This window comes from Oryza sativa, chromosome 4, assembly GCF_034140825.1.
Source record: "Oryza sativa Japonica Group chromosome 4, ASM3414082v1".
Lineage (NCBI taxonomy): Eukaryota > Viridiplantae > Streptophyta > Magnoliopsida > Poales > Poaceae > Oryza > Oryza sativa.
In genome coordinates, this window is record NC_089038.1 from 6,556,361 (window position 1) to 6,581,618 (window position 25,258).

Genomic DNA, 25,258 nt, shown 5'->3' on the forward strand with positions numbered 1-25,258 from the left:
ACATGCGCCGGTGCCGGCACGGATGCCGACGTGAGGGCCAGCCCAGGCAACCTAACCGACGTAGACGCTGACCGTATCCTTGCCTAGCTCGACGCCCATCTACCGGCGTCCATGCTGTACATAAGCTTCGGCAATATCTCGCATCTGGCGGCGAAGCAGACGCTACTACGAAAACCTTTTTTCATGCGGGCGGGAAGGATCTTTGCATGCGGACATGCGGTTACGCCAACCGCATGGGCGAGAAAGTCTGCGAAAATCACGCTTTTCACATGCGGTCGCTTATACCGTCCGCATGCGAAAATAAATTCGGCAAACAAAAAAAATAAAAAACAAAAAACCCGAACCCTAGCCCCCCGCCGACCGCCGTCGTCGCCGGCGCCAGATCTGTCGCCCCCGCTGCCCACCATCGTTGCCAACGCTGGATCGGCCTCCCCCGCCACCCGCTGTCCACACCGGCACCGGATCGGCTACCTCATCATCCGCCATCAAAGTCGATGCTGGATCCGCTGCGAGGGAGGAGCGCCCTTGGCGCTGGATCCGCTCGGAGCGGCACCGCCCGAGGCTGCCGAACCGCCCCCACCGCAGCGGCGGTGAGGAGAGGAGAGGGTTGCCTCGTCGTCGTCATCGTCGGTGGTGGCGGTGAGAAGGGCATGGCGGTGGCGCCGCTGCCCACTCGCCGGATCCGCCGCCCGTCGACGCCATCGCCGCCCCTGCTCACCCCTGCTCACGGCCGCCGGCACATGCTCTTGGAGAGGAGAGAAAGAGAGAGAGACAGGGGAGGAGAGAAAGAGAGAGAGGGGAGAGTAAAATAATAGAGGGGGAGAGATAGAGGAGATGGGTTGCAAAAAAAAATTTGAAATCGTGGGAGGGAAAAGAGAGTGGAGGGAGATAAAAAAAAATAGGGTGGCATTTTTGCATGCGGTCCTCTTAAGGGGCCGCATGCAAAAATATGAGAAATTTGAATCGAATTTTATGGTACTAAATCACAATTCATGTGAAAAAATTGTCAAAAACAAAGTTATAGAATTCATTGAGATCTACCAATTTTCTTTTGGTTATTTCTCCATCCGAGATTGATTGAACTATCTAAAATTTAAATTTTAAAATATAAGAAATTTAAACAATTTTTTGGGTAGTAAATGATTTCAAATGAAAAAATTATCAATAACAAAGTTGTATAACTTATCAAGATCTACAACTTTCGTTTTGAACATTTTTCTATATGACTCTGTTTCAACAATTTGAATTTGAATTTCAAATTAGGACTACTTCAAACAAGATTTTGAAATAATAAATGATTTCAGCTGAAAAAGTCATCAACAACAAAGTTATATAACTCATCAAGATCTTTAACTTTTATTTTAGTCATTTCTTCATCCGACAAAGTGATAATAACATAGTTCACAAAATTTACATATCTCTTATATGGTTTTCTAAACTATAAGAGAGATATGTAAATTTTGTGAAAATGTTACTATCACTTTGTCGGATGAAGAAATGACCAAAATAAAAGTTATAGATCTTGATAAGTTATACAACTTTTGTTGTTGATGACTTTTTCAACTGAAATTATTTACTGCTTCAAAATATTATTTGAAGTTTTGAAATTCAAATTTTTAATGGATAAAACGAAGTCACAAGAAAAAATGGCCAAAATAATAGTAGAAAGAACACAATAACATGATAGAGCATGATTTAAGAAACATTTAGGTAAAAGAATCATCCAATTTGGAGTTCATATGAGTGAGATAAATTAGTTTCATATTTTCAAATTTTATTTTCTCATACGGCTCCTTAAGACACCCGTATGGAAAAATCGATTTTTCCATGCGGGCTCTTAAGCGGTCCGCATGCAAAATTGAGCTCATTTTTGCATGCGTACCTCTTAAGTGGCCCGTATAGAAAAATCGATTTTCCCTTACGGGCGTCTTAAGGAGCTGTATGTGAAAATGCCGCTTGATTTTTCCAGATGCGGCAAGTTATGGTCCATTTGCAAAAATTATGGGGTCTCATACAGAAAAATCATTTGTGTAGTAGTGAGATCATTGAGCTCACTCGCGACATCGAGGCATCGACCCAGCTATTCATCTGGGCCATCAAGGAGGCCAAGCCACCACCGCCGCCGCCGGTGTCAAGGGAGAGTGGCTCGATGGCAAGGGATATGAGGAGCACATCACGGATAGGGGTCTCCTGGTGCGTGGTGGGCGCCATAGGTGAGCATCCTTGTGACATCCTGGAACAATTAGGATGAGGTCTGTGTGGCCCATAAAAACTGTGTGCATGTTTAATATCATCTTGCTAGTTTTGCAAGAGTGGAACCAACTTATAAGGACTTCTACTCCAAACATATCACTCCCAGGTTAACACTTTTACATGAAGCGAGCACGAAAGTTTAAGTGGAGTGGTGTGTGTAAGTGGGCCGGTCCGTCCAACGGCCTGGCTACACGGTTTTGGAACGTGGGTTGTTAGCGGTTGCGCGTACGGGTCAGTATGCGGGCATATGGCGCATGGCGCATGTGGGTCTATGCGAGGCACATTTTTTGTTCTTGGACATTTGCCTATATGATTGTGTCGCTATGTGGGTGAGTTGGACCGATGAGGACATCGGGTCCTTTCAGGGAGGTGTATGTGACATCCTGGCCCAATTAGGATGAGGACTGTGTGGTCCATAAGAGCTGTGTGCATGTTTAGTACCATCTTACTAGTTTAGCAACAATAGAACCAACTTATAAGTGCTTCTCCCTCCAACCATATCACTCCTGGGTTAACCCTTTTGCACTAAGTGAGGATGAAAGTGTAAGTGGAGTGGTATGTATAAGTGGGCCTGCCCGTCGGTTGAGCTGGATTGCGTGGTTCTGGAGGGAGGGATGTTACAATCCTCTAGCACCCAGCCACGGGCGGGTTCCTAACCCACTATGGGTAGAACGCCGTGCTGGAGGGCCATCAACCATGTCCTGCCGGCACTGACATGGCCAACCATCCTCGACTAGTTCAGCGAGCGGTTGCTCGTTTATGTGCTTGGCGTTGGTGTCAGGTCGGGTGTCACCACGCCACTCATGTTCCTCCCCAATGAGGCCGAGGAAGTGCAGGTTGCTAGCACCAGCGTGGAGAAGTCTGTGGCCAAGCTGATGGATGGCGACACGGACAACACGGCTAGGAGGGCACCTGGTAGAGAGCTCGCTGTGAGGGCCAGGGCGGCAGTAGGTCGGGCGTCACCAAGCCGCTCATGTACCTCCCCGTCGAGGCCGAGGGCATGCAGGTCGCCAGCTCCGACGTGGAGATGGCATGGCCAAGCTGAATGGATGGCAGCACAGACGATGCAGCTAGGAGGGCACACGCTAGAGAACTCGTTGTGAGGGCGAGGGTGATGGTTGTCTGCGTCAACCCCTCTCTTGTATGCACGTGCTGCTTTCCGTCAGATGCTATGACCTCCACGGCGCCAACAGAGGGGATATAAAGAGAAAACAGTTCACTAGTGGAGAAAACATCTTTGCCCGGTCGACCAAAAACCACAATAGTCTCGGATGCAGTAAAAACCGGGACTAAAGATGGTTTTTAGTCCCAGTTTATAAGTAGAACGAGACTACATGATCTTTAGTCCCGGTTCACATGCTGTCAGGTGTTGTCAAGCCCCTCCAGCATCTTTAGTCGCGGTTGCAGTTACGAACCGGGAGTAAAGATCGGATCTTTAATCCCGGTTCGTAACACCAACCGGGACTAAAGATCACGTGATCTTTAGTCGCGGTTGCAGTTACGAACCGGGATTAAAGATCAAAACGCACTATATAATCCATATTACTTATCCTCTTTTCTCGTCCACTCTTTTCTCATCCACACCCACTCCTCTCTCCCTCCATCTCTAATCTTATCTCTTCCCTTCCTCCTTATCTCTTTTTCTTCTTATCCCTTCCCAACTCCCCTTCCCAACTCGATCCAGTGTGCGCAGCAGGAGGGGGTGGGCGGCCCGGCCGGCGGAGGGCAGCGCGGCGGCGGCGCGGAGGGCCGTGGCGGCGGTGCGGCGGCGGCCGGGGAGGAGGGGAGGCGGCAGCCGGCTCAGCCGGCCGGCGGCTTTACTTCGTTTTTTTTTATTTTTTTTCAAAGAATTTGTGATCCATGTGTAGATTGAGATGAAGAATCTGTGGTTCATTGTATGGATTGAGATGTATAATTATTTTTTTGGAATCTCATTGTATGGATCTGAGATGTACATGATTTGTGTATGATTTGTATATTTGGGATGTTTCTTTGATTTGGGGTTTGATTTGGGATGTATAATCTGTAGTGTATATGATTGATTTGTGTATTTGGGATGGTATGCATCCCACCTAATTTGGGAGAAAATAAATTAGAGATTAAATAGTAAGTAAATGAAAAAAAAACTATTGCCCACTCCCATCTTTAGTCCCGGTTGGTAACACCAACCAGGACTAAAGATCGATCTTTAGTCCCGGGTATTTGAACCGGGACTAAAGATAGGGATCTTTAGTCCCGGGTTCGTAGTCCCGATTTAAAAACCGGGACTATAGGGGGGTTACGAACCGGGACTAAAAACGATTTCTTGTCACACCCTGATTTTCGTGTTAGGATTTATAAATTATTTAATAAATTATTAATAGAATTTATATGAAATGTTCATTAATTTACAAGTGAAGTTAAATGTGGGAAATAAAATTTCCTAAATATAAAGCATGGGTGGATTTAATTTTTATTAAATTCTCCATGGTTAATTATACTCTCTGGAATTTTCTCGGATTTTTCGGAGCTCAATTCCTAAATGTAAATGATACAGAGAACAGTTCAGTAATTATTTGATCAATAATGATCTAATTATAATTGTTAAGTGCTTTTCTTGTTTAAAATCCTTAAATTATAAATTGTTGTTTAAAAGGAATTATTAGAAATGATTTTAAAAGCTTAAAAGAGAAGATCTAATTTTAATGTGCTAAATCTCAATATAAAATTGGGTTAGATAAAATTTTATTAAATACTTTGCTTGTTCCTCTATTTTCTAGAATTTTCTGGGAATTGTTTGAGCAAGGGAAGTATTTTTAATAAATAAAACATCATTTCACGAATTATTTTTAATTGAAAAAGTTCAAAAACCCTTTCCCTCTAGGCACCGACATGTGGGGCCCACATGTCAGGCCCTTCTTCTTCCTCTAGCAGCCGGCCGGCCGAGCCCAAGCCGTCGCCCGAGCCGCCCCTTTTCTCCCTCAAATCCGCTCCAATCCGGCTCTTTTTCTTCCGGGTTTTTGAGGGGATTTTATCCTCTCGTCCTCCTCTATCTTTCCCCTCAAGAATCGGAGCAAATGGTTGAGTATCTTGCCCGAATCAAACTCGTTTTCGAGTTTATCTCCAAAACCGAGTTTTCTCGGATCGATTTCTTGCGGGAGGAGTCCGATCTCTTCAATCCAAGGCTATAAATAGGACCCCCTAGTTCCCCTCCTTCGTTTGCCCCATCTCCCGTGGTCTCCCGTGCTCCGTAGAGTCGCCGCCGCGCGCACTTAGTTCGCCGCCGCCGCCGGCCGTCTTCAGCCACGCCGCGCCGTCGCTTGCGTCGTCGCCGCCGCTTGCCGCCGCCGCCGTTAGGTGCGCCGTGGTGAGGAGAACCTCGGCCGCCCGTCCCCCTTCGCCGCCGACCACCGGAGCTCCGCCGTCGCCGTCAAGCCGAGCCGCCGCCGCCGTCCTCTTCGTCGCCGGCCATCATCGTTCGTCGTTTGTCGTTGTGGTGAGTACCGTTGGGTTCGCCTCGTCGTCCTCTACGCGTAGGTGTCCTCCAATCACCCGGCCAAGGTCCCTAGCTCCGGCGAGGTCGCCAACCCTAGCCGGCCTCCGTGGGTGATGTCATGCTGACATCATCATCCTTTCTTTTTTTCCTTTTTTTCTAATAGATGAAATCTTCGGAAAATCATAACTAAATAACCATAGATCCGTTTCAGGTGGTTCAAGTTGCTAAATTTTTCTAAAATAAAGATCTACATATTAAAATTATCCATAAATTGAATTAAATTTATTTAAGTCTTTTTAAATGGACTTTAATTAGATTTAATCTTGTAAAATTCATAATAAATTCATTTGAAGTCGGAATGAGGCCGTTCAAGTCTCATAATTCATCTAAAATTATGATCTACATGTTTGTTTACTTTTTATGTACTGTTTATTTGGTTTTTATTAGTCTTTTTCTTCGTTTTGCGTGTTAGCTTGTCGTTTCCGTCGTTGCGAAGGTTCGTGAGTGCGTCGGAAGTGATCAAGAAGGTTAATTGAAGATCGATTATTGCAAGGCAAGTCACACAGATCCTAAACACAATCCTTTGAGCATGTTGATCCTATATTTAAATTCTCTATTTATTTCAACTATGCATTTATTTTCGAATGTCACCGGGTGGTGTGAACCTATTCCTTTGTTATGGCCAATTTGCATTGAATGCCCTATTCCTTGATACCTTGGGTAATAAATTGATTAGCTTGAACCTTATGTATTGGTTTGGTTCAGCTAAAAGTTATATATATAATTGCTTAGCAATGCTTAGAAACATTAGCTCACTAATGGGATGAATCATATATACTACATTATTATTTATGGTTATATTTAATGGTAGCTCACGATGGTTAATCGTGTGATGTTAATTAATTGATAATTAAAACCTGGTTAAGGTGGGTTGTGAGCATATGGTTTTGATGGTTGTGCTCATGACAATTAAGGACCGGTTCGCGAGCTACTGTTGTGAGACATTAACCGTACCAACCACAAGCCAGCGTGGGCAACGGCTTTATCCTTTGTATAGCATGGTTCATTATAGTGCGCCAGACTGAGAAGTGGCGAGAAGTCCACGGGGGTCGCTGGGGAGTCCATGCCTTGTTTATAAGGGGGTGATTATGATCCAGGAACGGTGCACTGTTTTGAGTTGTGTTGTGCAAAGGGTATTGTCACGATTTCCCCCTTTGCAATGCCGTGGTGGTATTTCGGGGCATGGCAACATGTGTGGAATCGTGTCTTGTGGGTACAGTGGTACACCTCTGGCCAGAGTAAAACTATTCGAATAGCCGTGCCCGCGGTTATGGGCGGGTTGAGCAATGTTTTTCGTGATTAGTCTCACACCTTTCACAATAATTATGGATGTAATAACTGGTAATAATTTGCTTAGCTCCTGGTTTGGAGTTAGATCTGTTCAGCCGGGTATGGTTGTTCAGGATGGTTGGGCCTGTACAGCATGGGTGTGCTGTTCAGTGTTGATTAAAACTTCTGATTAATTAATCTACTGTTTTACTACTCTTAACTCTTTGCTAAATGCTGCTTTCGCAAATGAGCCTATATTATGCCATCCTTTGGAATCCTTGTGCACTTGCATATTTGCTGTGTGGCTTGTTGAGTATGTCATATGCTCATTCTTGCAATAATCATCAAACCTCAGTTGAAGATAAAGGATCCAGAAGGAGAAGACGTTTGGCTTATACCCCAGTTGAGCTGCCTATGGGAGTGGAGCTGAAGCCATCGCTAGACCGTTAATTCCGCTGCTGTTTTTCTTTTCTTTTGTAAGTATGTAACGTTATTATTATGATGGATTTGTATATTAAATTATCAGTTTGTGTACCTCGGCTGATTCCTGGACGAGGATTTTATGCACAAATTAGTTCGGAAATTATTAGTGAATTTCCGGGCGTGACATTTCTCCACTAGTAGTTAGTAGAGTTGACATGTGGGTTCAGGGGTATTTCTTAACATTTCACACGATTTTTCTCTCCTCTTCAACTTGAAATTATCATTTTAATGGGTGTGGTGTCCACTGGCAAATTACCATATTAATAGAGTGTTTTCCCCCCAAAAAGTCACTTCTCTGTCTCCTACAACTAAAACTACGAAGTCACGATGTCCCTTTACAAAATTTGCCTTTCTATTGTCTTGCTCTCCCTTCACTTTATCTATGCTTGTATGCATCTAGCAAGATTTAAAATATTTTTTTCTTCATTATCCGACCTTATTGTATTCATCGTAATTAAATCTTTATAACAAAATATTGCATGATTATATTCCAATGAAAGAAAAACATATGTTTTAAACGGTTAAAACTCATTGTTTCATATGTGATACGACATGTTTCAACATGTGTTTTCACTATGTTTCACAAAATTTTTAAATGTTTCAACAACTGATTTTTTTTTATCATTATAACTTAATGTTTCACTCGGTAGCCACCTTCAAATTTTTTTAGAAATCAGGTGACCGATCTGTAGTTTCGTCAGAATAATTTATAAGCTAAACAACATAAATCATTTTATGTGAAACAAATGTCACTAAGTAGAGAAATAAGAACATTCTATGTATTAAAACATTATATGGAACAAGAAATTTTGACTATTGAAAATGAATAAGTTAAATTTTGAAATTTTGACTATTGAAAATGTTTCCTTTGGAATGAATTCCTCTACTTCTCCAACAAATCTTCTCTATTCCAAAGAAGCCCTTAGGCACATTATTATTCCATGGGTCATATAACAACGTCAGTTTACTTGTGTTCGAAGTTTTTGATTTTAACTGCACACGTGTCTAAAAGCACGTCTATTTAAACAGGGCGATATATCAGTTCTCGCAACATTAAATTTTAGTGCTAATTACTGTAGTAATGAGTTACATCGTGAACAAATCCTCGCCGGAGCTCGTCGGCCCGCCGACAACCAAGCCGGTGGCGCCGACCGTCGCTGACGTCATCAACCTATCCTCCTTCGACAAAGCCATTGGTTCCTACCTCTTCACGTCGTTCCACGTCTTCGACAATGGCATCGTCGAGCCGGCCATGACGATCAAGGGGGCACTGTCCCAAGCTCTGGTCTACTACTACCCCATCGCCGGCCGACTCGTCATCACCGGAGCGGCCGACGGCGGCGGCGACCAGCTCTGTGTCTCCTGCACCGGCGAGGGCGTGGCGTTCGTCTCCGCGACGGCGAGCTGCGCTCTCGACGACGTCAAGCTGTTCGACCCGCCGTTCGCGGCGCTGTTGAAGGAGCTCGCCGTGGCGCACCCGGCGGCGGGAGAGGCCGAGGCCGACCCGCTGCTGCTCATGCAGGTGACGGAGTTCGCCTGCGGCGGGTTCGTCGTCGGCATGACGTGGAACCACGTCGTCGCCGACGGCAAGGGCATAGCTCAGTTCCTGCGTGCCGTCGGCGAGCTCGCGCGGGGGCTGCCGCGGCCGTCCGTCCTGCCGGTGAGCTGCGGCGACGACTCCCTCCCGGAGCTCCCGCCGCTGGTCGCCGCCATGGAGAAGGCGATGCTGACGCAGGAGAGCAAGCAGTTCGCGTACCTCGACGTCACCATCCCTTCGAGCGTGATCGGACGCGTCAAGGCGGCGTTCGACGACGTCGGCGACGTCGCACGCTCCGGCGGCGAGCCGTGCACCGTGTTCGAGGCGGTGGCCGCCGTGCTGTGGCGCAGCCGCACGCGCGCGGTCTTGATCTCCGGCGACTCCGACGCCGACACGCCCGCGCCGCTCGTCTTCGCGGCCAACGTGCACAAGCACGTCGGCGCCAAGCACGGCTACTACGGCAACTGCGTCACCTCCCAGGTGGTCGCCGCGACGAGCGGCGAGGTGGCGAACGGCGACGCCAACGACGTGGTGAAGCTGATCCGGCGAGCCAAGGAGCTGATCCCGGCTCAGTTCGAGAACGGCGGTGTCGCCATGAACGGGGCGGCGGCGCGCGTGGAGAGGCAGCTGATGAGCGCGCTGTTCGGGTACAACGCATTCTACGTGGCGAGCTGGCGGAACATCGGGTTCGAGGCGGTGGACTTCGGCGGCGGGAGGCCGGCGCGGGTGATGTGCCATGTCGGGCCGACGGCGGTGCCGAGCTGCGTGGCGTGCCTGCCTCGCGACAGCGGCGGCGCCAGCGTTCTGCTGCTGTGCGTAAAGGAGGAGCACGTCGACGCGTTCCTCGCAGAGCTGGAAAGTTTCAAATGAATATATATACTGTCTTACTGGTTGCTTGGTCGCCTCTGACGATGAAGATACTTCTATAAAAATAAATGTAACGTCAAATGCTAGTACTTTCTCTAGTTTAATAATAATTGTTGTTTTGGATGGAGATACAGCCTTAGGCTGTGTTTAGATTCAAAGTTTGGATCCAAACTTCAGTTCTTTACCATCACATCAACCTGTCATACACACACAACTTTTCAGTCACATCATCTCCAATTTCAACCAAAATTCAAACTTTGCGCTGAACTAAACACAGCCTTAAAAAAATGAAACATGGAGTATTGGTTTCTATTACAGTATATATAGAAATATATGAGATATAATTTTATTGAAAAACATTTTAAGATTAATCTAATTATATATGGTCTTCATGTTTCTAAGGCAAATATTTAAAAAGTTATTTATAGTTAAAGTTTTGAAGGTATGACGTCAGTCTTGTTCAAAACTACAAATATTTTCTACTGGAAGAATTACTTAAGATTGTACAATTGTGAGTTTCATTCTCGTCTCTCGAATGTGATGTTGCTACTAATAACTATATAATTATTCAAAGAGTAAATTACGCTCACGGTACGTGAACTTGTTTGGTGGGTGCAAATAGGTACAACAACTTAAAATTGCTCGTTTTGGTATAATAACTTGACTAGTTTGTGCGAACATAGGCAAAAACAACCCACGCAAGCAAAATTGATATAACGTGGTGCATCTTGGTGACACCTTTGCGGGCTAGTAGTTTCTTTGTTTTGAAAAAATAAATTGCATAGCAGTTGTTTTGTTTGAAAAATAAAATCCGTACTGCAAAAACTGAAGGTAAGTTAGTGTACTCAGGTCTGCACAACTACAAACAATAGCTAGCGTGCATATGTTTCATTATGGTACTACACATTATATCAATTTTGCATGTTTGTGTTGTTTTGTACTAGGTTTGCACGAGCTATGCAAGTTATTGTACTGGAACGAGCACTTTACAAGTTGTTCTACCTATTTGCACCCACATCACAAGTTCATGTATCAGGAGTGCAATTTACTCTTATTCAAATAAATGAAACTGTATGTATCATTGCTCAGTTAATTCAAATGGCAAAACTTTCTACTCAGTTAATTGTCTTATCAACTTAAAAAATACCTATTAAATTAATTTCCATATTAAGTGTAGAGTAAATTGTATCCACGTTATAATTAAATAAGTTAGCAGATGGGTGCAATTTAACACAAGAACTTGATAATAGAACATTCAAGTGCAATAACCTGACAAGATAGTGCGCTTTAATATAGAAACTTGGTAATTTATGGTCTTTTAGTGCAATAACTTGGCTAGACATGTGCTATTTTGGTTAAGAGTGCTATGTACTCCTAAGTTTTTTCACGATGTCAGCGTATCTTCACATAATAATCCTGTAGATATTATCTTACAATCTTTGATGTAGTCTGCAAGAATTGTGTTGCTCATGGTTTAATTTTTTCTTCACCATCTCAAATCTCAACCAAAAAAGTTTCAACACAGTAAAATTTCATTGACTTTTAATTACTAGAATAACCAAAATAAGTATGCCTATACAAATATGCATAAGTATATTAACAAAATAAGTACTTAAAAACTGAATGAGTATAGCCGAAAATGCTTGAAATAATTAATTTGTTACACCACTTCTTATAAGTTATTGTACCATAATCACCCCCACCTTTCAAGTTGCTATATCTGTACGCTCACTTATTCTTGTACTAGTTGTGTCCACTTGTTAAGTTGTTGTACTGGCACGCTCAGTTCTCAAATTCTTAGCACTAAATTACACCCAATTGCCAAGTTAATGTAATGTGAATGTAACTTACTTAGAAAAGCATTGAATTTGTATCAACGAACTAAGGTAAAATATAGGTCCATAACAAAGCACTGATTTTTACATGTAACCAGTTAGTTTGCACGTGCAATGCATATTTGTGTGATATTTTTGCGGGGATGTTCGTGCAGTATAATGTGACAACATATATAATCATACTGAAAATATGAAATCCTTGCGTTATATACCTAACATTCAACGAATTGCCTATTGCCTTACTAAAACCAATTTGGGGATGTTTTTATACGGTAGGTACCGTTCAGTCAATCTCATATAACATATGTTCAACATTAGTTTTTTAACGACTATAACATATTCAAAACTTCTGCATTTGTATCATTTTTCTTTTATGATCAGGACACGCAAGTGAAGTATTCTCTATATTTCATCTGTAGTATCAAAACTGATTTACAACTGTACAAAATAATGAAAGAATCAAATGTGAAAAGTTGGTGCAATTGCCCTCTGCTCATCTCTTCTTCACTAAAATCAAGGCCACAAATGCAACAATTCTGAAGAACAGACCATACATAAACAGAACCAAAATACAGAGCATGTAATGATGAATGTCGAAACGACTTCTGAACAACAACCCACAGCGAGTTATAAGCCAAACTCCAGGATACCTGAAATAGAAAAGAAAAACGCATTAACTCGAGCTGCTAATTTACAAATGAATATTTTGGCAGATGTGATGATGATTGTGTATCTAGATATGATCATGCAACATGCAAGCATGATGAGTAAGTAATACCTTTTTGCATTTACAATTATGAAACCCTCTAATGCCCACTTTGGATAGCATAATCTATTGAGAATTGCAGGGGTATTATTTTGAGTGGATAACAAAGTCAGAACAACTGGGATCAATGCAGAACACTGCAAAAGTTTCAGGGTTAGTCTCCAAATATATTATTAATCAGAAGAAACTGCAAAAGTTGAACAATCTTTATGATACATACCAGTTGTGCAGAACCAGGGTTGAAGCAGATAGCAAAAGTGTATCCTATACCGGTTACGCAGTACACAAGTGCGAGGAGAATGATATAGTTATCGGTAATTGTAGATCTTGGATTATTGAAGTAGTAGAACATGGAGAGGTAAACGATCGGCTTCACAATCGTGCTGAAATGATCAATTGTATCCCTAGCAAGAAAGTATGCCAATGAGCTCATCCCTGACTCTCTTTCCCTCAAGTATTGCAATCTTTCAAGTGAAAACGACCTTAGTGCTGCAATCTTGCACAACAGAGCTGCAGAAGTAGTAATTTATGTCAGTCAAATAATCAAGTTCGTACTGCAATGACAGTATAATCTGAATACTCTGAACTTACAAACTGCAATTATGGTGTAAATGTAGCCAGGCATCCCAAAATTTGGATCACTGAGCTTTGCAATAGTACCCAGACAGATCCCAGCAAGGCCTAGTATCAGAAAATCAACTGCAAGCAACCTAGCTTCGCGCAACCTCTGTTTTGTGACCCTGTGATGTCACACATGAAAGAATAACTTTTAATCTTTCGAAAATTTTATCATTGGAACAATGAAAATTTGATCACATGGTTGTTCAAGATTTCATAAAAAGATTATATGCATTGAATTGAACATACCTTCCTAGGTAGTACTTGTACTGTCTAATCACCCCTGGTGTTCTTCTGCTGGACAAATCCTTTGGTTTAGACAAATGGTGCTCGATACGATCACGCTCTTCAGCAAAAGCATTCCTGACATGAGGAAGGCAATGAGGTGTTGATCCAGCTGAAGGGCTGGACCCCAAATGTGGTCTCTGTTCACCTATTGCCTTGAGATCATCTTTCATGTCATTTGGCACTTCATAGCCATTGTAGAGCATCCAGTGCAATGGAAAATGCTTCGCATTGATGCCTGACTCAGGCTTCACAATGCCCTCAAGAATGTCAATGTAGTGATCTGGTGGGTTAACTCTTTCAGGGACAGTGATCCCAAGAGTTGAGAAGTAATCCTCCACACTCTTGACCGGACCATTGTAAACAATTAGACCTCCTTTTGCCAGAAGTATCAGATCATCAAACATGTTGTACAATGTGTAGCTGAATAACACAAACAAGAAAATATTAGAAATCTTTCAGAAAGATGAGTACTATCTTCAGAAAAAGATGGTCTGAGAGTAACCTCGGTTGATGAACAACTGCGCAAACATTTACGCCTTCGAGCGCCTCATGACGTAGTGCTCGGAGGAGCAGTTGTGAAGAGGAGCTGTCCAGGCCAGAGGTTGGTTCATCCAGGATCAGAAGTGATGGCTCCATCACCATTTCAATACCCACATTGACACGCTTCCTCTGTCCACCAGAGATCCCGCGCTTCTCCACAGTTCCAACCAATGAACTTCTGACTCCCTGAAGGTCCAGGGAGTCTATGACCCTCTCCACAGTGAGGACCTTGTGGCGGTGTGCCGTTGTCGCAGAGAGCCTGAAGATAGTAGAAATGATAAGAATATGCTGAGCTAATTACTGAAATGGCAATCTGATATAAATACTTCCTCCGTTTCAATTGTTTTGTTTTGTTAGGACAAGGATTTGACCAGCAATTACTTTATTATGATATGACTTATGTGATACAAACGCATAATCGTAAGTAAGTACTTTTGAACACAAATCTAACAAATCCAATTTTGTGTCACAAAATCATATCCCAGTAGAGTAATTGTTGGTCAAAGAATTGTCCTAACGAAACAAAATATGTCTTATATTTTGAAACAGAGATAGTAATTGTCAAGTAAACTTTTTTATATTAATAATTTTACCTGCACTTTGCACTGAACCAAAGGTTCTCTTCCACTGTTAAATTCCCATGAACAACATCATCTTGAGGAACAAATCCAATGATCTTCTTGTAAGAACGGATGTTGTCATGCCTCCCATTGACAAGAACTGAACCTGACACCTTATAGCCAGCTACCTTCCCTGTAACAGCATTGAGGAATGTGGTCTTGCCGGCCCCGGATGGGCCCATGACGGCAGTGACACGGCCAGGCCGGAGTTCGCCATTGATAGACCTCAACAGCTTCTTCTTTCCAAGTGACAGGGTCAGGTCTTTGAACTCAACCTTGAGCAGAGGCCTTGTTATCTCCTTCTGCTGCTCTGACACCATGGAGAGCACTCCAGTGAAGGTCAGGTTCTTGTTCTCCTGTTGCCTGACCTTCTCCTTCTCGATCTCACCATATGCGTACTTGAAGATCTGCGTGTGTGTTGATCTGTGCTTGCCTTTTGGTGCAGATCTATCCTTGCCGGCAACAATTTCTCCATCATCGCTAACATCCACAACGACTGAAGGCATGACTTCAGATATCTCACCAGTGCTCTGATGAGCTGAAAATGCAGCAGAATCCGACAACTCCTGGTTCATAAACAGTGGTGCTTCCTGCAACCTATGGCCAGAATTCTCCGAGTCCAGATGCTGACGGAATGATCTCCTACGAGAGAATGTACGTGAGAGATGACTCTGCATGTCATTGACATGCTTCCTCGCCAGTCGTTTCGCCGCCTTCCATCCCTCATGCGCTTTGAGCTGCTGACGTGCCAACTGAATAGCATTCTCCCTCGATCTCGCTTTCCGTTTCTCGCGGATAGTCAGGAACTGGCCTGAACAGTTGTATATGATCAGAAGAAATACAAACAACATGCCCTGCACCAAGTGTTCAACCTGAATTAGGCACATTTTCCAGTACAGTCTGCAGTCCATTGCACTCACTGGATCTTAAAAGAGGCAACCATCAAGCTAGCAAGATAGTGAAATGATGACTTTGTTGATGGAATTTACCACTAAACAACCACCAAGAATGACAATGTTTTCATTCTCTGTCTTCTCCTTGCAGGATCCCTTTATGATACATTCTGCAGATTTTGAATAAATTCAGCTTGCTGGATGGTAGATACTATAACTGCATGATTCAATAAGAAAATGAAGTATCAATCTATTTTAATGATGCTTACTGTCTTGAGTGGTGGAACCCAGTCTGCAATAGTGCCTGAAGGGGAGGAAAAAAACAAGAATCATCAGTCACCTAGTGTTTAAAATCAAATAATCTTTGTAATATATGTCAAATAAGTCATACAAGGAGTATGATTGGATCAGTACCCTTCGCTACAAGGTTCCTTTTTTGTTGGTGTTGGACAGTAGTAACCGGCTGGACAGAACATCTCTTCAGTGCTCCCAAAATCAGCCCATGTGTCAGCACCCCCGCAGCCAGTTGTATTTGGAGTTATCTGATACTTGTATCTAATCAAAGTTCAGAAAATTCACCTTGTAAGCATTGTGTTTATATTTTCAAGAAGGCAAATGCAGAACAATAAGAACAGAATTTTTTTTAAAAAAAAATCTTACGGATCACAAAGACCAGTGGTTGTGTTCACAGTGGCACGCGGACAGTATGATCCCAATGGACAAGCTAAAGCAAAAAAACAAACATGAAACTCAAGTCATTCAGCAAGATAAATATATGGTCTCCACACAAATTAATTGACAATAAGAACAGCCATGCGGGAAATGTAGAAATCACTCACGCAACATGCATGTAAGACCACGGGGACAGAAGAAGCCTTCGCAACACGGCTGACAACTTGCAGTTCTTGGTGGAATATTGCCTTGGGGGTTAGGGCCTGAACCTACAGAGCAAGCCCACCCTGGCTCACAGCCCTGAACCCAAGATGATCTGTTGCAGTTTATGTTGGTTTTCAGAAAGAGGTTTTTTTCGCCTTTTCGATCATACAAACTCGAGAAGTAGAATTTCACTTCGTTCGGTGTGCACAGACGCCCTCCCAAATCACCTGAATGAATATCTTTTTCACATTAGAGAATGCCAAAACTAGACATGTTCATGGGCAGCCTGACCTGCCTTGGTAAGGAAAATGATGTTGTAAATCATTTTTTTTAAGGAGAAAATGTTGCAAACTAGACATGTTCAGTGTTCAAGCCTCGCATTTCAGCGTGGAAGCGTGGTAGTCACTTCTATGATATAATGCGAAAATAAAACATGCGACTTCAGACTTAATCATAATGATTATTTTTGCCACAATCAACGGATCAGAGGCATAATCATAATCATAATGATTTTGTCACAGTACCATAAGGAAAATGATACTGTAAATTATTTTTTCAGGCTTTGTGCTTGGCATTGCCACACCAATCAGTGTTCAAGCCTCGCCTTTCAGTGTGGAAGCATGGTAGTCGGAATTAGTCACTTCTATGATACAATGTGAAAATGAGATATTTGACTTCAAACTTAATCATAATGGTTACTTTTGTCACATTCAACAGATTTGTCGAATTGAAACAAGTTACTATACTATATCAGAAGTCCAGAACTGAATCTAACTACCGAATTGGATTGTTGTGACATGTAAAATAAATAATAAGTGCAGGATAATTAGAGATAGGAACAGGTCAAACTGTCTAGCTTCTTAAGACTAAACAAACGAATAGAAAATATTAGTTAGAGTTGATCACGTCAAACACCATAGTCCCGTGTCACACTCAGCTAACATTAACAAGTTATAATGTTAGTCTTTCCCTACTAAATTACGGAATGGATGATTATTATAGGGTTGCATGCTCCACTTGTCCTCCATCAGATCGTTTCATCCTCTGCTAAGCACTCCTACTAAACAATGTTCAGGAAATGCATGTGCAGGTGAACAATTCCAAAGAACCAAATCTCAATCAGCATATCCCAATGTCGCATCTAGGACATAACTATGAATATTATAAGAGGTGAATATTAGAAACTAGATTCCAAACCAAAATTAAAAAAAAAAGAAACCGGGATGCTTACAAAGCAAGCACAAACAGTATACGACGACAAAATATTTGCGAGTCGGCTTAGACAACCTTGAATTAGGATCTCCGAATAGAAAACCATTTCTAAGAATTTGAAGTGCATTTATGCTAATGACTGAATTCTAATATAATTATCTGAATTGGCACCACCGCACCATCGAAAAAAGTAGTGTTATCTGAAAACCAATCACTTGAAATTACAAAAAGAAAAAGTAAACCATGTGCTTATAAATAAAAATAAGTTCAAAACTCAGGTTGGTTCAGTTCATTAGATTGGAGCATACACGGATAAATATTCGATTAAAAAATGTGTAAGCATGGCCGTCACATTCAATCCGCTAAATTCAGATGGGAAACAAATAAAAAAGGAGAAACCGCTTCAACGATGAAGAAAGCAACACACGAACCAATCAAACAAGCAATCGAACAGGAAATCTAACTGAATTTAAATTTAATTAATTACCTCTTGTCTCCGCGAGGCAGTTCTGCACGAATCCAAGATCCGAGGTGTAATTGAAGGCCTCATTCCAATCCTCCGTCCTGAAGCGAACACACACCAAAACCAACCAAAAATCATCAACAATTCCATTGAAATCAAGAAAGCTAAAGGAAAAAAGTTTTAAGAGGTCGGCGGCGAAGAACGGCGCCGCCGAAATGAACGGGGGGTGGGGGGAGAAGAGAAAGAAGAGCGTACGGGTCGGCGACGCAGAAGCTGAAGCGGTGGGAGATGTAGTCGGCGACGTCTCTGGTGAGGTTGTTGAGCGCATCCGGCACCACCGGCGGCGCCGTCGTCTGCTGGCCGCGCGCGACGCCGGCAGCAAGAAGGAGCAGCAGAAGCAGCGGCGGAGGTAGCCGCCGAAAGGCCTCGCCATCGCGCATTCCGGTGCAGACAGGATCACACAGAGCTATAGCTAGTCTCGCACAGCAGATGGCGCTGCCTGTAGCTCGCCGAGGCAACAGGGGATGGATGGAGATGGATGGAGGAAGCAACGGCAAAAGCCGAGATTTATCCGCGAGAGGAGAAAGAAATCTCCGCGGTGCGTTTGAAGTTGAAGGATTCCAAGGCGGAGCACGTTTGCTGGTTGGGAGGTGGGGGCCGTTGATGCGTTGGGTATTTGAGACTGCCGGCCGTGGGAGCTAGCTGCTGCAGCTTGCACTACCTTCGGCCAATTTTTATCTACCTAGTGCTATGCCCATATGCTTTACAATAGGATTAAGAAAAGTACGAACGGATGGTGGTTTTATGGTTCAGATTTATCTGTTTTTGTTTTTTTTTCTCAAATTTTGGTACGTGGTTTTTTTGGTGGTCTTTTCGACGTGATGGTTTTTAGACCGATGTTTTTTTTCTCTAGTGGAGACTGGAGAAGTACGAAGGTGGAGGGAGAATGACAATTACTACCACTCCGATTTTACAGTAGTAGATATTTCACCTCACCATTTCTAGTTCGCACTACTCTACCGTTTTACCCAACGGCTTATAAGCAGCTATCAAATTTTGAATTTTTAAAATTTAACTTTTGAAGTTGATTTTTCGTTTTTTTTTCAATGTAATTTATTTTTCAGCATTAATTTTTAAATTGGGAAGAACACATATAAAAATGTTTTCTCTTAAATTATTTTTTATTGATGATAAGTCTTACGGACTGATAGTTACGACTCCCTCCATCCTAAAATATATGATTTTTTTTTCATTATAGATGTAATAAGATAAGTTAAATGGGAATGGTCGTGATGGGTTGACATGAGTATGTGGAGAAATTGTTGAGACAATGTAATACTAGTTGGATAAGTTGTTATATTCTATGATAAATTTTAAATTATAAAAATTATTATATTTTGAGTAGTAAGTTAACGATAAATCCGTAAACCTCTTACTTTTTTATAAAAATAAAATCATATGTACATAACAACACGGAGGGGGTATGTAAAAAATCACTCTTTTTTTTAATTTTACTGTACTTTAAAATCTAAGAAAATTCCTTCATGTTGCCATTTTGATCGATTACGTTGCCATATTAAAGTTATAATATAGATGGATGGAAGTATTGAGAGTCGATATCACCTCGTTGTAGTTTACCAGTTGCATGTCACTTTCACCGAATTGGAGATTTTTATATAATGAGGCACTAGAGTAGTGAAAACCCAACGATAAGGATGGCAGGCAGGGGAAGAAGCAACCGTGGTGCGCCCCATTTTGTGATAACCACGACAGAAACGTTCAACGATGCATGATTTGGTGATTGTTTGCTTTGTCTCTGTTCTCCAATTGTCGAAACAACCATTCAGCTACAATGTGGCTCCCGCGTGTTGCCTTATTCTCTTGTGTACGCTCGTGATCGATGCTTGACTTGGCCACAGGTCAACCCAAACTGCCTCAGGATTATTCCCTTCACAAAATAAATGATAAATTAACAAGTACGCGCGTCAGGACTGACGATGAGAATTTTTCTTGTATTTTTAATCTTTAAAATTTGCAAAAATAAATTCCGTAAGGAAAAATAACCCGTGTGGCACAAAGCTGGCGGCAAAGCCCGCAACAATTTGATCATACTATAGACAGTAATTATCTCACGATACTAGTCCCCGACCTATAAAAATGACGAGCAATATTATTACTGACACTATACACTAAATTTCTATTATTGTTTTTAGAATTCAAATTATCCTAAAATAGTTGTTACAATATAGTACTAAGTGTCACATCAATCACTTCTTATTCAAATTTCTTCCTATTCTTCCCTCAACCATCCTCTCACTTTTATTTATATAATATCTAATGAGGGGCATCATAGCCTTTCTTCTTAAATCTTAATATATGCTAAACAGTTTAGAATTATAATTATTTTGAGACGGAGGTAGTAATAGCTACATTAAAAGAAGAGTCTACTTTAGTTATAACTTCATAATTATTAATTAAAAATTTAGAATCATTCATTTTTTATCCTTCATCCAAATTCAAATATTTAAAAGAATAAAGAAAGTGAACTTTTTATCCCTCAACTAGGACCTTTGGTCCGGCTTTCATCCCCTAGCTAAAAGACTGGTTACTATTGGTCCTTCGACTCTTAAAATCAGTCACATTTCATCCTTAGGCTAAAAACAAAATTGGTTTTCGATGATGTCGTGCCATGTGGCATCCTAGTTGGCAAATGAAAATTTAAAAAATAAAATATGAGGTGGAAAGAAAGGAGGGAGCTGAGGTGATGATGCCATGTGGATTCTATTTCTTAATTTGTTTCGTTATGTTGTTATTCATTATTGATTAGTATAGCTATTTTCCAATGTGGTACCACATCATAAAAACATATTTGTTTAAGGCCAGGGATGAAATATCAACGGTTTTGTGAAAGTTGAAGGTCAATAGTAACCAAGAGCATAGTTGAGGACCTCTTTTCATTTCATTTCTCTCTCTCTCTTTTTTTGCAAAACTTTTTTTTTCTATTTGAGAAAAGTCCAATGTAAATCGATGCATGTGGCTCTAAATGATCGTTTAAACACCTATTAAGGAAATAAGCCAAATGGCATGTTTGCAATCGAAAAATAATTTGTGAGTAAAAATTTTTCATACTTGTTTTTAGTGATTTAAAAGTAAAAGCTGAAAAATAAACTTCGACGAAAAAAACTTCAAAATCAACTCCAAATTTAAGATTGAAAATTTATTTTTTTTTCTTGATAAGTATAAGCGAAAAGATAAGGCTGTATGCTTGCTTAGGAAGACATGTCGTATTTTTCCTGTATTTTTTAATCATGTGCGTTACTATGTTTATCCTAATCCAAAGTTTTCTATTCCTACATTCAAAAGAGATAATTGTGTGCCCAAACACTATTTCTGGATGAAATTCAAAAGAGATATCTGTATGCCCTTTGGTACTTAATTGTCTTTTTTAGAAAAAAAAAAACCAATGGAGTACTTTATTGCCAATATAGACTATAGTAAGGTTCAACATGTAGACGTAGCACGTGGACTTTCAAACATATCAGGCGGATATGCAGAATAATGCTTCAAAATCACGCGGATATGCAGAATAATGCTTCAAAATCACATCTGCAACTGCAAGTACTACACGGTGCTACCTCCTTCGAAGTAATTAACAAGGATCGCAGATAATTCAACACGGTGTCGATCGATTGCATCATCGTTATTACCGGACATTAATTGTAAAGATCGGTCAATCACACAATGTTATTTTATTGGACAAATATGTATAAAAAAAGATCCAGCTATCTCCTTATCAGCACAATAGGATAAAATAAAGGCATTGCAGCGAGCAATCTGGCAGCTTCTGTGGTGTAGCTTTCTGCGGTGTACGTAGTCGATTGTCTAGTTCAGTTCAGACATGTATGGGATCTCCCAAGCAATTGTGTCACTGTGAATCCGTCCATGTGGCATCACTGTATATATGTGCGTACAACCTGTCATGCACGCATTTTTTTCACTTGCCAAATTGTTGAAACATTTATGCTTTCTAAATTTTGTGCAATTGACTGAAGAATTTTCATACGCAAGGCAAATTCCTACGGTTTTTTATTATTATTTTAAAACTTTTTAAATTTGTTTTATTTTAAAAACAGACAAACTTATTTTCAAAACTAAACTTTTGGTCACGCCAACCTGCTTGGCTTGGTAAAATAACAGTGTCACGCTACCTCTAACAAGTGTGACAGTTTTATTATGTCACGCCAACTAGATCAGCGTGGCCAAATGGTGTCACACCATCTAGATCGGCACGCAAGTATTGTTTTACCACATCAGCCTAGCTAGTATGGCTAAAAAGTTCATATCTTTAAAATAAGTCTTGGAAAGATTTTTTAATTAAAAATTAAAAAGTTCAAAAATGAAAAAAATCCATTCCTATCTGCAAATATATTTAACTTTTTAATACCACATTTCAGGTTTTGTTTTTTTCTTCTGCAATTGTCCAGGCTCTTTTTTCATTACACAAAAGACCCGCATACATACACCACTATACACGTACACACCACACGCCTATACCTATGCAAACACACACTGAAAAAACTACATTAATGGTAGATCATTAGTCTCATTAAATTTCTGATGCGTATATCATATTTGTAGACGCAATAGTAGTAAATTCCAAACTACTTCTTTTGTTCATATTATATATTTTACGTTTTGAATAGATTCATGCATGGATTTATATATGTGTTTCATATGTATCCAAATCCAAATTTATATGGACAGTGTAGTGAATCTAGACGAAAGATGAAGCCAAAACATGTAACGCAGGGAGTAGAATGTTACGCTATATTAATCCGTGCAGCTACGAAAATTAAGGACATCTTTGGTTTGTCTATTGAATTGGCACTACTAAATTTTTTGTATGACAATAAACTAAATATGCTCATTTATTACCCTATTAAAAAATTTGGTAGTTCTGGTAATACTGCAAATCAAACATGCCCTAATCTCTTATCAAATTTTGATAGAGTTAGTTCGGACAACAAGCCAAACAAAGTCCTAAGTTGCTGCAAATCTAATAATAATAAGAAGTTTAATACTAGAGCCAACTTACTACAGTCTATATCATTTATAGCCGTTTTGTTTGATGCTAAAATGTACCGTACCAATTTTTTGGGAGTTTAAATAATAAATATAATAGTCTTGTTTGCAGCTAAATGGATAGTAATGCCCACGCTTAATTTGCTATAACTTTCTTCACCATAACCCATTTGGCTTCCAATTAGCATCAACCCAAACTACCCTACTTTTTAATCTGGATCTATCCAAATATAAAAGCTAGTAGGACATGGTAGACTAATCAGAGCGCGCGCATGTGAGCTCCAATATTTGTCTAATTTGTTAATTTTGGATCAGATCCATCACGTTGAGAAAGCTGTATCGATGACTATTATATTAATTATAATTGCAGGCATAACGTAACAGACGCAAATCTTCAAAGGTTGAACGAAGACCATATATGGACCATGGATAGTTCAAGATATTATTAGAGTTCTTCTGCCAAGAATATGTATATATATTTTCTTGAAGTAATGATGTAGTACGTATATATATAGAGAAGGATATTATGGGCCTAGGTTCCTAGCATTGTGCCGTGCATTGGGTTTATGATTAACTGTTAAGGGTTAATTATATTGATTCGGTATGGTCGATCTCTTGCAAGTGATTCGTTAATTGGGTTAATTATTGATTCGCATGTAAATCATATGGTATTATTTGTTACTTCCTCCATTTCACAATATAAGTCATTATAGTATTTCTCACATTTATATTGATGTTAATTAATCTATATAGATACAGATGTTAATGAATATGAATGTGGGAACTGATAGAATAACTTACATTCTGAAACGGAGGGAGTAGACCAATATGTTTTTACAATCGAGTGTCTCAGCACCACCTAGGTATACAAATGGTTAGGACACCGCTAAATTAATAAATGCTGCCACCGTTTGTGCTACAACGAATTAGTCGCTGTTAAATTTTGAATTTTAAAACTTAATTTTGAAGATGATTTAGGGTATTTTAACGTAGCTTTTTTTCAATACGACTTAAGTCACAACACGTATGTTATGCACAAATTAATTTTTATCGTTAATAAGCTATTTGGTACATAATCAGCTCTTTGATCAACTGATGGCTATTTTGTCCAGCTCCACCATTAGGAGAATATAACAGCCGAATAAGATTTTATGACAATTCTTCGAGAGCAAGAACGAACGAGTTAAATATTATAAAATTATAAGTTAATTTTAAGATAATTTTTTAGTGCTGAAGATTATTTATAAAAAATCTGTATATTGTGTATAAGTTGAGAAAGCGTGTCCATGATAACTCCGCGGTGACCATGATCAGAAAAGAATGGGGCAGGTAATGCTTTGGTCAATCAGTAAACGGAAACACGCTTGCAAGCAAGCGGAGAAGCCAGTGTCGCAGTGTCAGTGAACATGTTTAGGGTGTGTTTGGTTGGGGAAAAGAAAATTTTTGGGTGTCACATCGCATGTTTGACCGGATGTCGGAAGGGGTTTTCGGACACGAATAAAAAAACTAATTTCAGAACTCGCCGGGAAACCGCGAGACGAATCTTTTGAGCCTAATTAAGCCGCCATTAGCACATGTGGGTTACTGTAGCACTTATGGCTAATCATGGACTAATTAGGCTTAAAAGATTCGTCTCGCTATTTCTCCTATAACTGTGCAATTAGTTTTTCTTTTTATTTATATTTAATACTTCGTGCATGTATCCAAAGATTCGATGTGATATTTTTGGGAAAAAAAATTTTAGGAACTAAACGGACCCTTAGTTTATTAGTTAAGGTCAAACATGATCGAAGTGGAGCGTACCTTGACTTGATCCTGCTGTCCTGGATGCGGTTGCCACGAAACTCCTGCAGCGACAAAACGTGATCCTTTGTGTCACTTTTCAAAGTAGCGGCTAGTCCAATTCTATCACTTTCATAATACGGAGATATAAGTTCAACTAGTAAATTAGAGTTGCTTTGGATTAGCCGCTACTTCATACCCAACAAAGGACGCAAGATATATATTTTACCTATGTTAGCACACTTTTAAACTACTTCCTCCATCCCAAAATATAACAACTTTTAGCTCTCTTGATTTGTTCCAAAATATAACAACTTATCCACCAACATTCTCTTCCCA

General features: G+C 40.8%; 2 protein-coding genes across 2 annotated transcripts; one reads left to right on the plus strand and one right to left on the minus strand.

The window, feature by feature from the left end:
• The first annotated feature begins 5,168 nt into the window (after positions 1 to 5,168).
• LOC4335131 (acyl transferase 15-like) lies at positions 5,169 to 10,115 on the plus strand. Its single transcript, XM_026025029.2, has 4 exons — positions 5,169 to 5,728; positions 6,201 to 6,281; positions 7,413 to 7,533; positions 8,620 to 10,115. Exon 4 carries the CDS (start codon positions 8,622 to 8,624, stop codon positions 9,945 to 9,947), a length of 1,326 nt encoding a protein of 441 aa, XP_025880814.1. The 5' UTR covers positions 5,169 to 5,728; positions 6,201 to 6,281; positions 7,413 to 7,533; positions 8,620 to 8,621; the 3' UTR covers positions 9,948 to 10,115.
• Positions 10,116 to 12,166: 2,051 nt separating this feature from the next.
• Positions 12,167 to 18,700, minus strand: LOC4335132 (ABC transporter G family member 25-like). Its single transcript, XM_015777976.3, has 14 exons — positions 18,311 to 18,700; positions 18,080 to 18,156; positions 16,344 to 16,607; positions 16,165 to 16,228; positions 15,919 to 16,059; positions 15,774 to 15,808; positions 15,601 to 15,674; positions 14,585 to 15,465; positions 13,954 to 14,250; positions 13,413 to 13,871; positions 13,137 to 13,285; positions 12,766 to 13,055; positions 12,558 to 12,682; positions 12,167 to 12,429 (listed from the first exon to the last, which is right to left on the minus strand). Exons 1-14 carry the CDS (start codon positions 18,493 to 18,495, stop codon positions 12,273 to 12,275), a joined length of 3,198 nt encoding a protein of 1,065 aa, XP_015633462.1. The 5' UTR covers positions 18,496 to 18,700; the 3' UTR covers positions 12,167 to 12,272.
• Between the last annotated feature and the right edge of the window lie 6,558 nt (positions 18,701 to 25,258).